This window comes from Oncorhynchus clarkii, unplaced genomic scaffold (genome assembly GCF_045791955.1).
Source record: "Oncorhynchus clarkii lewisi isolate Uvic-CL-2024 unplaced genomic scaffold, UVic_Ocla_1.0 unplaced_contig_12765_pilon_pilon, whole genome shotgun sequence".
NCBI lineage: Eukaryota > Metazoa > Chordata > Actinopteri > Salmoniformes > Salmonidae > Oncorhynchus > Oncorhynchus clarkii.
In genome coordinates this window covers 12,501-26,455 of record NW_027260932.1, presented here as the reverse complement: position 1 = coordinate 26,455, position 13,955 = coordinate 12,501, and the positions used below count along the sequence as shown (strand labels likewise).

General features: G+C 42.6%; 1 protein-coding gene across 1 annotated transcript in view; it reads left to right on the top strand.

The window, feature by feature from the left end:
- Nucleotides 1-1,006: 1,006 nt before the first annotated feature.
- The window catches only part of LOC139402267 (uncharacterized), a 17,859-nt gene continuing 4,910 nt past the window's right edge, over nucleotides 1,007-13,955 (top strand). The window contains exons 1-5 of the mRNA XM_071146365.1: nucleotides 1,007-1,239; nucleotides 1,537-1,872; nucleotides 2,578-2,832; nucleotides 3,024-3,161; nucleotides 3,381-3,497. Coding sequence (XP_071002466.1) covers nucleotides 1,191-1,239; nucleotides 1,537-1,872; nucleotides 2,578-2,832; nucleotides 3,024-3,161; nucleotides 3,381-3,497 — 895 coding nt within the window. The 5' untranslated portion in view covers nucleotides 1,007-1,190. The remainder of the gene's footprint in view (nucleotides 1,240-1,536; nucleotides 1,873-2,577; nucleotides 2,833-3,023; nucleotides 3,162-3,380; nucleotides 3,498-13,955) is intronic.

The following is a 13,955-nucleotide window of genomic DNA, read 5'->3' as shown; positions in this document are numbered from 1 at the left end:
ACTTGTCTTTGTGTTTGTCTCCACCACCTCCAGGAGTAGCCCATCTTCACCATTATCCCCAGTGCATTTATACCTGTGTTCTCTGTTTATCTGTTGCCAGTTCGTCTTGTCTTGTCAAGCCTACCAGCGTGTTTTTCATGCTACTGTTTTTCCTAGTCTCTGTTTTCCAGCATTCCCGGTTCCGACATTTTCTGCCTGCCTGCCATGACACTGAGCCCGTCTGCCTGACCATTCAGTCAGCCCTGACCTCGAGCCTGCCTGCCACGTCTGGAGGAAACCAGGCACCGCTCATCACCTGGCCAATACCATCCCTACGGTGAAGTATATGAACAACACAACATCTAAATTCTATACACTGGCCGTAGTGAGTCCTTTGTTTATTAAAGATTTAACATGTTTTTTACCATTTACAGTCTCAACATACAGCCATACTAACCGTTTCCATCTACAACAGGTTATTGTGTCGAGCCAACAGCTGGAACCCAAAAGGAATCAGATGCAGTCAGTCGAAGACACCAGTGTCACAAACCACTATTAGGGAAACATTGAACTTTGATCTGCTGGTCCTCTCTGTTTCACTTCTTATTTCTCACACCTCTCCTCCTCTCAAATTCCTGTCTTTATATATCTCTCTCTCACTTCTTAATTTGTTTTTTTAATCTTTCACTCCTAAAATGGAGTGAAAGAGCCTACTAATTGTGAAGAAGAAGGTAGTATATTCATGTCAGTGTTGGACAGCAGTGTGTGAGAGCTGACCACTGCCCTGACACAACGGATGAGGTGTTATATTCTCAGGCTCCAACATCTCTTCTTCACACTTAAAAGTAGCCTCACTTATCACATACTATATTTGACATCCTGTCTAAATCCATCACACAGGAGACATGTAGCCAGCCTGGCTATTTAAATAATGAAGAAGTGAGACTTTGATGACGTGGCCCTTCCTCTTTCCTCTGAGTCAGAACCTATGATTAGGGTGAAAATTATACTTATTCTGTTACGCTTCACAAACTGGGTGAATTCTTCTGAGCGGCAGGAACAGCTATCTCTCATACTATCCTTGCATTGGTTTTGTTTGTGCCGTAAAACATTACCAGGTTAAGGAAATTCAGCTTTGAATAGAAAATAGAGGACTTTGTTGAAGTACCAAAGTTAATTTGATAAACTGAGACCCTGCATTGTAAAGAGACATGGAGGCTGTTTTAGGACTGTTGGTGATCTCAGCAGGAGTGTCTCATGGTAAGAAACATCTTTATATGTGTTGGTTTCCCTCTTCTTTTATGCAGAATATAATATCAGTAGTCTTCTATACATGTAGCAGAAATGACGGATGGTGATAGACAATATTCAGAACACGGTAGAAGACAGTTGTCCCATGATAATGATCACTGACTTAATGATCCCTATCATGTTGATGCTGTTGGTTTGGTTGTACTGTTAGCCGCTTGTATCATCATCTGTAAAATGATACATGACTTGACATGGGTTAGAACAGTGATAGTCACTACAGTGTCTGTTTTTCTTCTTGATCTTCAGGCTTGGAAACTTCCTGTGATGCTAGAGAAGATGGATCTCAGTGTTATGCAGCTCTAGGAGGAACTGTCTATCTCCAGCTGACTGAAACCACTGCATATAATCACTACTCATTTTATAAAGGCTCAACTGGTGCTAGAACACAGATACTGAAAACGAAGAATGACAAATGGTCAATAATATACACCCCAATTAAAGACAGAGTACACTTATTTATAAACAATGGGACATTGAAGTTAAATAACACAAGAAGGAATGATTCTGGTGAATACCTGCTCAAAAAATATAATTCAGAAGGGAGATTATCAGGTATCAGAGGACTACAACTGTTCATCGAAGGTAAATAACTTACTTGCCAGATAATAACTTGCAAAATAATTATTACATATGATAACTTAACTACAAATATGTGACTACCTATGAATACAAATAATGAGAAATGCATTTTGTGTATAACCATGGAGTCATTTTTATTTTCATATGTCACGACCTCCGCCGAAGTTGGTGCCTCTCCTTGTTCGGGCAGTGTTCGGCGCTCGTCGTCACCGGCTTTCTAGCTGCCACCGATCCATGTTTCTGTTTTCGATTTGTTATGTCTTGAGTGTAGACACCTGGTTCCCATTAAGTTATTATTAGGTCCCGATTTATCCCTCTGGTTCCCATTATGTATTGTGCGTGATTGTTCCTGTTATGTGTTAGTTTTGCGTGTTAGGATTTGTTACTCGTACATGGATTTATTGTACTGTTATTTTTCCCGAGTAAAGTACGTTATTTTTACTCAGTTCTGTTTCCTGCGCTTGACTCCTTCCTCACCTATACACCACTGTCGCTGACATCATAGTCTACTGAAAATACATAGTCATAACCACATCCATCAACATTAAATCATCTGTATTTCAAATAATCTACAGTCATTATGTGTTAATGAATCTGCTGCTCCTGTTGACTACAGTAGTTTCTGTGGTTTTAAAGAAGAATGGCTGGTGTTGTGTTGTAATGTGTTTTTCCCTCTTACTACAGTTACATATCCTTCTTCCCCCACAGCTCCAGTGTCCAGTCCTCAGCTGTCCTCTGTGTGTCTGTCTCATGGAGAGATGAGGGTGTCCTGCTCCTCTGAGGGGGATGGTCCCCAGTACAGCTGGACTCTGGATGGACAGACGCTGAACGAGACTGATGCCCCTCCTGATAATAAGACAAACACCATCACTCTGAAGAAAGGCCTGTCAGGAAATCTCACCTGTACCGTCAGAAACACCATCAATAGTGATACTGTCAGCAGGAGAATCTCACACTGTCCAGGTAATCTACTGTTTAATTTACTTTGTTAAAAATACATTCTGATCAACAATATCAATGATTAATGATTATAATGATCAATGAGAAATAATATCAATAAGAATTGACCTGTTTAGAAACAGCACTATCCATTTGCCAGTATTTGCATGTAATTCAGATACGAATGTGATTACTGTTGTTTGGATTGCCTACAGGGCTGATATATGTTAACTGCACCTTATCCAACGGGACAAAAATATCAGAGTGGGTGAATGCCACTGGTAATACCCTGTGTGTTGAGTCTACAACAGTGGTGACTGTGACTGAGTCTCCCACCAGTAAAATCTTCACTGGTAAGGGCCCGGGGCATGACACCCTAATGACCTCCAGACCCAGCAATCACACCCAGGGCTTGACTAACAGCACTTGTACTAACACCCTTTGGATTTTTAGTAAGTGATCATGCTTATTTTGATGTATTATTGCTATCATTATCATTATTATCATTAAGATGTTTTTATAATGGAGCAATCTTCATTCTTATATGTTGTTGTGTCTGCTTCCTCTCTTAGCCACAAAGTACATAGGGATGGCAGCAGGGTCTCTGGCAGGAGTGGTCCTTGTCTTATTGATGGTGTTGGCAGTTTACTGTGTCCAGAAGAAAAATAAACCTCCTTCAAAGGCTCAAGGTTAGAGGACATTTAACTGTAGATCTTCATTTTACTCAATTACTACAATTGACCATGTCAGTCTGTCAGGGAGGTATTTAGACGTAATCTCTCTCTCTTTCTGTCTCTCTCTCGCGCTCTCTCTCTCTCTCTGTCTCTCTATCTCTCTATCTCTCCCTGTCACTCTCTGTCTCTCACTCTTAACTCATTGTCTGTCTCGCTCTCCCTCTCCCCCTCTCTCTCTCCTCTCTCTCTTTGTCTCTCTGTCTCTGTGTCTCTCTCGCTCTCTCTCTCTCTCTCTCTCTGAGAGCCAGGTTTTCCTGTGTCTCTCTCTCTCTCTCTCTCTGTCACTCTCTCTCTCTCTCTCTCTCTCTCTCTCTGTCACTCTGTCTCTCTCTCTCTCTCTCTCTCTCTGTCACTCTCGCTTTTTCTCTGTCTCGCTCTCTGTTTCTCTCGCGGACTCTCTCTCTCTCGCGGACTCTCGCGCTCTCTCTCTCGCGCTCTCTCGCGCTCTCTCTCTCGCGTGGTCTCTCTCTCTCACGGACTCTCTCTCTCGCGGACTCTCTCTCTCGCGGACTCTCTCTCTCTCGCGCGGTCTCTCTCTCTCTCTCTCTCTCGCGGTCTCTCTCTCTCTCTCTCGCGGTCTCTGTGTCACTCAACTCTCTTGCTTTTTCTCTCTGTCTCTCTGTCCTCTCTGTCTCTCTGTCCTCTCTTTCCTCTCTGTAGCCTGTGGGACAGTGAGTGATAATGTCTACCTTACACCATGTCTCCTGCAGAATGATGACGTCAACATCTTGAAGATTTTTGTTTTTACTCCAGTGCTAAACTCTTCAGTCCAAAGGTTGATGAGTTTAGGCCCTGAACGTTCCACATGCTAACTGATAGTGATTTCATGTTGCAAAAAAAGAATAGCAGTCAGAAATACAGTATCTACTAACTATTAAGCTGTTAAGAGTAAGATAAACAGGATAACAGCTACAATCTTTTTATATATATATAAATATTCCTATTCATTGAACAAGTAAACTTTTTGTACAGTGTGTGTGTGTGTGTGTGTTGCAGATGTATTGGAGGAGCTGTTTAATCTCACTCAGTCCTACATGGTTCTCTTGTCCTCTGACGACCTCCGCGTAGCTGCGCTGGCCCTGCTTTTGGGCCCTGTGGAGTGGAGGGGGGCCAGGTCTGGGCCGATGGAAGTGGTGATGCTCTGGTGGTGGGTGGGGCCTGTGGGATGCGCTGGTCTGGTGGGGCGTTGAGGGGGCCTGGGGCTCCTTGGTGGTGCAGTGGTCTGGTAGGGGTCTCTGGGTGGTCCTCTGTCCAGTGCGGCATGGAGTCTTTGTCTACCAAGTGACATGTCCTTTAGAGACTTTGCAAACACCCCTACTGTCTGCTTCCTCAGGTGGGAGTGGTCGTGCAGATGCTCTGGAGTGATTATTGAGTGGTGAGCAACGTGCACGTTCGGGAGTAGGCCACACCCTCTGGTGATGTCAGCATAGACTTTCTGAATGGTACGGGATGAAAGTCTTTGCGGGGCAGCAAAGCGGAGATGGTGATGTGGGAGTTGGGAACCGCTCAGAGGCTCTCTCCTCTACTCTGTTGGCCAGACTGTCTACTCTCTCCTGCTCCCCTTGCAGGTTGTTGGTGCTGTAGTTAATAACAATGTGGCCTAGTGTGCCAAAGTCAGGCTGGAACAGGATGTGGAGGGCATCCTGTGTTTTTGGGCACCATATTTTGGACACCGTGTAATGGGGGAAGAGTTTATCCTCTTGGATGAATTTCCCATTTGAGTCAATGAGGATGGCCACCTCAGTGGGTTTTACCAGACTAGTGCGTTTACGGTCTGTGGCTGGGGTACACAGGGGTACACTCTCTCACTGATGAGCTATAGGTGTACCTACCATAGGAGTTGGGACCCTTTTTTGTTGGTTATGTTGTCATAGTTGTGCCTAGGGGGGCATATGGGGGAGGGAATGCTGTCAACTCCAGGCAGGTGCCCCCCTGTGTGCTGACAGTGTCAAATTCTTGTTTGGTTCTGGCATTTAGGTCACCACAGACTAGTACATGTCACTGGGCCTGGAAATGATTTATTTCCCCCTCCAGGATGGAGAAGCTGTCTTCATTAAAGTATGGGGATTCAAGTGGGGGGATATACAGTTGAAGTCGGAAGTTTATATACAACTTAGCAAAATACATTTAAAATCAGTTTTTCACAATTCCTGACATTTTTTCTTGGGTCAGTTAGGATCACCACTTTATTTTAAGAATGTGAAATCTCAGAATAATAGCAGAGAGAATTATTTATTTCAGCTTTTATTTCTTTCATCACATTCCCAGTGGGTCAGAAGTTTACATACACTCAATTAGTATTTGGTAGCATTGCCTTTAAATTATTTAACTTGGGTCAAACGTTTTGGGTAGCCTTCCACAAGCTTCCCACAATAAGTTGTGTGAATTTTGGCCCATTCCTCCTGACAGAGCTGGTGTAACTGAGTCAGGTTTGTAGGCCTCCTTGCTCGCACACGCTTTTTCAGTTCTGCCCACACATTTTCTATAGGATTGAGGTCAGGGCTGGCCACTCCAATACCTTGACTGTTGACTCAAAATATGCGTTACAGCCAACGCTAGACAAGCATTTGTGTAAGTTTATCATGGCATAATGCTATTTTAGGCTCTGCTGGCAGCAGGCAACATTTTCCCGAAAATAAGAAAAGCAACCAAATTAAATAATTTACCTTTGAAGAACTTCGGATGCTTTCACTCAGGAGACTCCCAGTTAGATAGCAAATGTTCCTTTTTTTCCAAAAATATTATTTTTGTAGTCGAAAAAGCTCCCGTTTCTTCACCATGCTTGGCTGAGAAATCGACCGAAAAATGCTACAACTATAACGCCAAACTTTTTTCAAAATTAGCTACATAATATCGACAGAAACACGGCAAACATTGTTTAGGATCCATTCTCAAGGTGTTTTTAACAAATATATTCGATGATATATCCGCCGAGGCAGTTGGTTTCTCATAAGAAGCGATTGGAAAAATGGCTACCTCAGTATTTTACGCAAGGTTTTCTGCGGGAGACACCATGTGACCACATGCCATATATGGTCCCTTACAGCCATTCTTCAAGGGAAATGCCTAAAAAGACGTCACAATGCTGTAGACACCTTGGGGAAAACGTGGAAAACGTAAGCTCATTCGTAGCTCATTCACAGCCATATAAGGAGTCATTGGCATGAGGCGGTTTAAAAAAATGCGGCACTTCCTGGTTGGATTTTTATCTGGGTTTGGCCTGTAACATCAGTTCTGTGGCACTCACAGACAATATCTTTGCAGTTTTGGAAACGTCAGAGTGTCTTCTTTCCAAAGCTGTCAATTATATGCATAATCGAGCATCTTTTCGTGACAAAATATCTTGTTTAAAACGGGAACGTTTTTCATCCAAAAATTAAAATAGCGCCCCCTAAATCCAACTGGTTAACAAGAAATGTGTGGAGTGGTTGAAAAACAAGTTTTAATGACTCCCACATAAGTGTATGTAAACTTTTGACTTCAACTGTAGGTAGCACACAGAAGGACACTTTTCTCTGTTAACCTGTCTAGGACTGGACCCCGTTCCGCTAGCGGAACCCCTCGCCAACAGCCAATGAAATTGCAGGGCGCCAAATTCAATCAACAGAAATCTCATAATTCAAATTTCTCAAACATACAAGTATTAGGCACCAATTTAAAGATACAATTCTTGTTAATCCAACCACAGTGTCCAATTTCAAAAAAGCTTTTCGGCGAAAGCAGAACATATCATTATGTTAGGTCAGCAACTAGTCACAGAAAGCATACAGCAATTCTCCAAGCAAAGAGAGGAATCACAAAAAGCAGGAATATTGATCAAATGAATCACTAACCTTTGATATTCTTCATCAGATGACACTCCCGGGACAACATGTTACACAATACATGTATGTTTTGTTCGATCAAGTTCATATTTACAGTGCCTTGCGAAAGTATTCGGCCCCCTTGAACTTTGCGACCTTTTGCTACATTTCAGGCTTCAAACATAAAGATATAAAACTGTATTTTTTTGTGAAGAATCAACAACAAGTGGGACACAATCATGAAGTGGAACGACATTTATTGGATATTTCAAACTTTTTTAACAAATCAAAAACGGAAAAATTGGGCGTGCAAAATTATTCAGCCCCTTTACTTTCAGTGCAGCAAACTCTCTCCAGAAGTTCAGTGAGGATCTCTGAATGATCCAATGTTGACCTAAATCAACATTGGTTGATTTAATGATGATAAATACAATCCACCTGTGTGTAATCAAGTCTCCGTATAAATGCACCTGCACTGTGATAGTCTCAGAGGTCCATTAAAAGCGCAGAGAGCATCATGAAGAACAAGGAACACACCAGGCAGGTCCGAGATAGTGTTGTGAAGAAGTTTAAAGCCGGATTTGGATACAAAAAGATTTCCCAAGCTTTAAACATCCCAAGGAGCACTGTGCAAGCGATAATATTGAAATGGAAGGAGTATCAGACCACTGCAAATCTACCAAGACCTGGCCGTCCCTCTAAACTTTCAGCTCATACAAGGAGAAGACTGATCAGAGATGCAGCCAAGAGGCCCATGATCACTCTGGATGAACTGCAGAGCTCTACAGCTGAGGTGGGAGACTCTGTCCATAGGACAACAATCAGTCGTATATTGCACAAATCTGGCCTTTATGGAAGAGTGGCAAGAAGAAAGCCATTTCTTAAAGATATCCATAAAAAGTGTTGTTTAAAGTTTGCCACAAGCCACCTGGGAGACACACCAAACATGTGGAAGAAGGTGCTCTGGTCAGATGAAACCAAAATTGAACTTTTTGGCAACAATGCAAAACGTTATGTTTGGCGTAAAAGCAACACAGCTCATCACCCTGAACACACCATCCCCACTGTCAAACATGGTGGTGGCAGCATCATGGTTTGGGCCTGCTTTTCTTCAGCAGGGACAGGGAAGATGGTTAAAATTGATGGGAAGATGGATGGAGCCAAATACAGGACCATTCTGGAAGAAAACCTGATGTAGTCTGCAAAAGACCTGAGACTGGGACAAAGATTTGTCTTCCAACAAGACAATGATCCAAAACATAAAGCAAAATCTACAATGGAATGGTTCAAAAATAAACATATCCAGGTGTTAGAATGGCCAAGTCAAAGTCCAGACCTGAATCCAATCGAGAATCTGTGGAAAGAACTGAAAACTGCTGTTCACAAATGCTCTCCATCCAACCTCACTGAGCTCGAGCTGTTTTGCAAGGAGGAATGGGAAAAAATTTCAGTCTCTCGATGTGCAAAACTGATAGAGACATACCCCAAGCGACTTACAGCTGTAATCGCAGCAAAAGGTGGCGCTACAAAGTATTAACTTAAGGGGGCTGAATAATTTTGCACGCCCAATTTTTCAGTTTTTGACATGTTAAAAAAGTTTGAAATATCCAATAAATGTCGTTCCACTTCATTAATGTGTCCCACTTGTTGTTGATTCTTCACAAAAAAATACAGTTTTATATCTTTATGTTTGAAGCCTGAAATGTGGCAAAAGGTCGCAAAGTTCAAGGGGGCCGAATACTTTCGCAAGGCACTGTATATCCAAAAACCTCAGTTTACATTTGGCTTTGCCTCAAACATCTCGTTAATTTGCACAGAGCCACGTCAAATCACAGAAGTACATAAATAATAAAAATAAGAAATCACATAAATAAAAATTTATAAAAGATACAAGTGTTAATCACAGATTTAAGGATATACAGTTGGGCAAAAAAGTATTTAGTCAGCCACCAATTGTGCAAGTTCTACCACTTAAAAAGATGAGATAGGCCTGTAATTTTCATCATAGGTACACTTCAACTATGTCAGACAAAATGAGAAAAGAAATCCAGAAAATCACATTGTAGGATTTGTTATGAATTTATTTGCAAATTATGGTGGAAAATAAGTATTTGGTCACCTACAAACAAGCAAGATATCTGGCTCTCACAGACCTATAACTTCTTCTTTAAGAGGCTCCTCTGTCCTCCACTCGTTACCTGTATTAATGGCACCTGTTTGAACTTGTTATCAGTATAACAACCTCCACAACCTCAAACAGTCACACTCCAAACTCCACTATGGCCAAGACCAAAGAACTGTCAAAGGACACCAGAAACAAAATTGTAGACCTGCACCAGGCTGGGAAGACTGAATCTGCAATAGGTAAGCAGCTTGGTTTGAAGAAATCAACTGTGGGAGCAATTATTAGGAAATGGAAGACATACAAGACCACTGATAATCTCCCTCGATCTGGGGCTCCACGCAAGATCTCACCCCGTGGGATCAACATGATCACAGGAACGGTAAGCAAAAATCCCATTACCACACGGAGGGACCTAGTGAATGACCTGCAGAGAGCTGGGACCAAAGTAACAAAGTCTACCATCAGTAACACACTACGCCGCCAGGGACTCAAATCCTGCAGTGCTAGATGTGTCCCCCTGCTTAAGCCAGTACATGTCCAGGCCCGTCTGAAGTCTGCTAGAGAGCATTTGGATGATCCAGAAGAAGATTGGGAGAATGTCATATAGTCATATATGTCATATAGATGAAACCAAAATATAACTTTTTGGTAAAAACTCAACTCGTTGTGTTTGGAGGACAGAATAGAAAATCTTTGGAGGGAGTTAAAAGTCCGTGTTGCCCAGCAACAGCCCCAAAACATCACTGCTCTAGAGGAGATCTGCATGGAGGAATGGGCCAAAATACCAGCAACAGTGTGTGAAAACCTTGTGAAGACTTACAGAAAATGTTTGACCTCTGTCATTGCCAACAAAGGGTATTTAACAAAGTATTGAGAAACTTTTCTTATTGACCAAATACGTATTTTCCACCATCATTTGCAAATAAATTCATTAAAAATCCTACAATGTGATTTTCGAGATTTTGTTTCTCGTTTTGTCTGTCATAGTTGAAGTGAACCTATGATGAAAATTACAGGCCTATCTCATCTTTTGAAGTGGGAGAACTTGAACAATTGGTGGCTGACTAAATACTTTTTTGCCCCACTGTACTTCTCCTTAATGCAACCGCTGTGTCAGATTTCAAAAAAACTTTACGGAAAAAGCTAACCATGCAATAATCTGAGTACGGCACTCAGACGACATACACAACCCAAGAATATATCCGCCATTTTGGAGTCAACATAAGTCAGAAATAGCATTATAAATATTAACTTACCTTTGATGATCTTCGTCAGATGTACTCCCAGGAATCCCAGTTCCACAATAAATGTTTGATTTGTTCCATAAAGTTCATAATTTATGTCCAAATTCCTCCTTTTGTTAGGGCGTTTAGTAAACAAATCTAAACTCAAGAGGCGCGGACAAGTTCAGCGGAAATGTCGGACGAAAATTCCAAAAAGGTATATTATTGGTCGTAGAAACAAAACAAACGATGTATAGAATCAACCTTTAGGATGTTTTTATCATAAATGTTCAATAATGTCCCAACCGGAGAATTGATTTGTCTGTAGAAAAGCAATGGAACGAGAGGTAACTTTCTCATGACCGCGAGTCATGAGACCGAGGCTGCTGGCAGACCTCTGACTCAATCCCCTCTCATTCCCTCCTCCTTCACAGTAGAAGCCTGAAACAATGTTCTAAAGACTGTTGACATCGAGTGGAAGCCTTAGGAAGTGCACGATGACCCATATCCCACTGTATATTCAATAGGGGCTGAGTTGAAAACCTACAAACCTCAAATTTCCCACTTCCTGGTTGGATTTTTTTCTCAGGTTTTTGCCTGACATATGAGTTCTGTTATACTCACAGACATCATTCAAATAGTTTTAGAAACTTCAGAGTGTTTTCTATCCAATACTATTATATGCACATATTAGTATCTGGGACTGAGTAGGAGGCAGTTTACTCTGGGCACGCTTTTCATCCAAACATGAAAATGCTGCCCCCTATCCATAAGAAGTTTTAAGATTATTTCCTTTTGAATTTCTAGCCAAATATAAAATGTTCCAGTTTTGATTAATTTAAATTGAGTGAGTTAGGTCTGCTCTATACCAAATTAGCATACGCCCTGAATCCCATCCCTGTTTCACACCTGGTAGTTTGGTGGATGGGACTACCAGCGCCAAAGGCAGATGACCTCAGGCCTTGGATATTCCAGGATGAGAGAGCGAAGACTTTGAGTTATATAAAGTGTCCTATGTTGTAGGTCGTGTGGTTTGACCTCAGGCCAGTAAGTATGAGCAGAGCCTGCTGAGCATCTGGTACATGCCATTGGTTTGGGCTAGTGTAAGAGTTTGGGTTGGGCCTGTTTGCCTGTTCACAGCCTGGGCGTATTGGGTGTGGGCATGGTTGACGTGGGGGGGGGGGGGGGGGGTGTTGATTTGTGGGGGTGTGGATGTGTCTGGGGGTGCTGTGGTCTGGATGTAAGTCCTCTTGGCGTGGGTCCTCTATGTGTAGGTCCAGGGGGGGTTCTGCAGGTCTTGGAGGGTGTCTCGCTGGTCTGGGTGGGGTGTCTATTGATCTGTTGCTCCTGGAAGGTGGGCACTGGAAGGTGGGCACTCTTGGAAGGTGGGCACTGCTGCCTTGTCGAGGTAGACCTAGTCATAGAGGCTGTTCAAGTCCAAGGTGGAGTGGTGGTTTTGGTTTTGAGGCACAGTCACGACAAATACTTGCGTTTACCCGCTGTATTGTGGCAGGGTGGAAGTATTTTCGTGGTAGCAGGGTGGAGATAACCACTTGTGCGTTGGGGAAAGTAGAAGAATCCTTTTCAATCACTCCCTTCAGTGCTGTGGCCACCCTTTCCTGCTGTGCTCTCAAATCGTTTGTGCCTGTGTGTATTATTATGTGGCTGGGTGACCCTAGGTGGTCCTCAGACAGAAGGTCGAGGGCGCGCTGGGTGTTTGGACACCAGAGCTTAGACACACTGTATTTGGGAAAAAGTTTTTTTTCTTCTATATACGTATTTCCCATTTGAGTCCATAAGGAGTACAATCTGTGTCTTGTGTTTTTCCTCAGTGGGTGTGGGTGGGTTGTCAGAAGGGCTATCAGGGTGGCTGACAGTGGGGGTGCTCAGAGGGGGTGAGAGCCGCTGGGCTTGGAGTTTTTCTTTTGTCTGTTCTGCTGTGATGTCGACTCTTATGTTCAGGGTCTGGTGTGGACTGTTCTGCTGTGGTGTCGAGACTTTTGTCGGGTGCTGAGGTGGGCTGTTCTGCTGGCTTCTCTGCGGGGGTGGCCACCTCTCTAGCGGGTTGTTCTCTGTCACACGCCATCCCCCTCAACCTCTCCTCCAGCCCCCTCAACCTCTCCTCCATCCCCCTCACCCTCTCCTCCAGCAGTCTGATCCTCTCCTTTAGTGCTCTGTTCTGCTCCTGCTCTTTCTCCCGTTGAAGTTGTCTCACTACAGTCCAGAGTGCAGATATGTCTCTCTCCACCTCCAGCTCTCCGGGTCTGGTTAACCTCTTTGATCTCTAGGGGCGCTATTTCATTTTTGGATAAAAAACGTTCCCGTTTTAAGCGCAATATTTTGTCACGAAAAGATGCTCGACTATGCATATTCTTGACAGTTTTTGAAAGAAAACACTCTGAAGTTTCAGAATCTGCAAAGATATTGTCTGTAAGTGCCCCAGAACTCATTCTACAGGCGAAACCAAGATGATGCGTCAACCAGGAAATGAGCAGATTTCTGAAGCTCTGTTTTCCATTGTCTCCTTATATGGCTGTGATTGCGCAAGGAATGAGCCTACACTTTCTGTCGTTCTCCCAAGGCGTTAGCAGCATTGTGACGTATTTGTAGGCATATCATTGGAAGATTGACCATAAGAGACTACATTTTCCAAGTGTCCGCCTGGTGTCCCTGCATCGAAATTGGAGCGTAAAGCCAGGTGCAATTATTTTTTTCATTTGAGAGCAAGGAGAAACCAGGCTTCCAGGAAGGATATATCATTGAAGAGATATGTGGAAAAACACCTTGAGGATTGATTCTAAACCACGTTTGCCATGTTTCAGTCGATATTATGGAGTTAATTTGGAAAAAAGTTTGCGTTTTGAGGGCTGAATTTTCGTTTTTTTTTGTTTTTTTTTGGTAGCCAAATGTGATGTACAAAACGAAGCTATTTCTAATACACAAAGAATCTTTTTGGAAAAACTGAGCATCTGCTATCTAACTGAGAGTCTCCTCATTGAAAACATCAGAAGTTCTTCAAAGGTAAGTTATTTTATTTGAAGGCTTTACTTGTTTTTGTGATAGTTGCCTGCTAAATGCTAACGCTAATGCTAACGCTAAATGCTACGCTAGCTAGCTACTGTTACACAAATTATTGTTTTCCTATGGTTGAAAAGCATATTTTGAAAATCTGAGATGACAGTGTTGTTAACAAAAGGCTAAGCTTGAGAGATAGCATATTTATTTCATTTCATTTGCGATTTTCATTTGCGTTATGGTAATG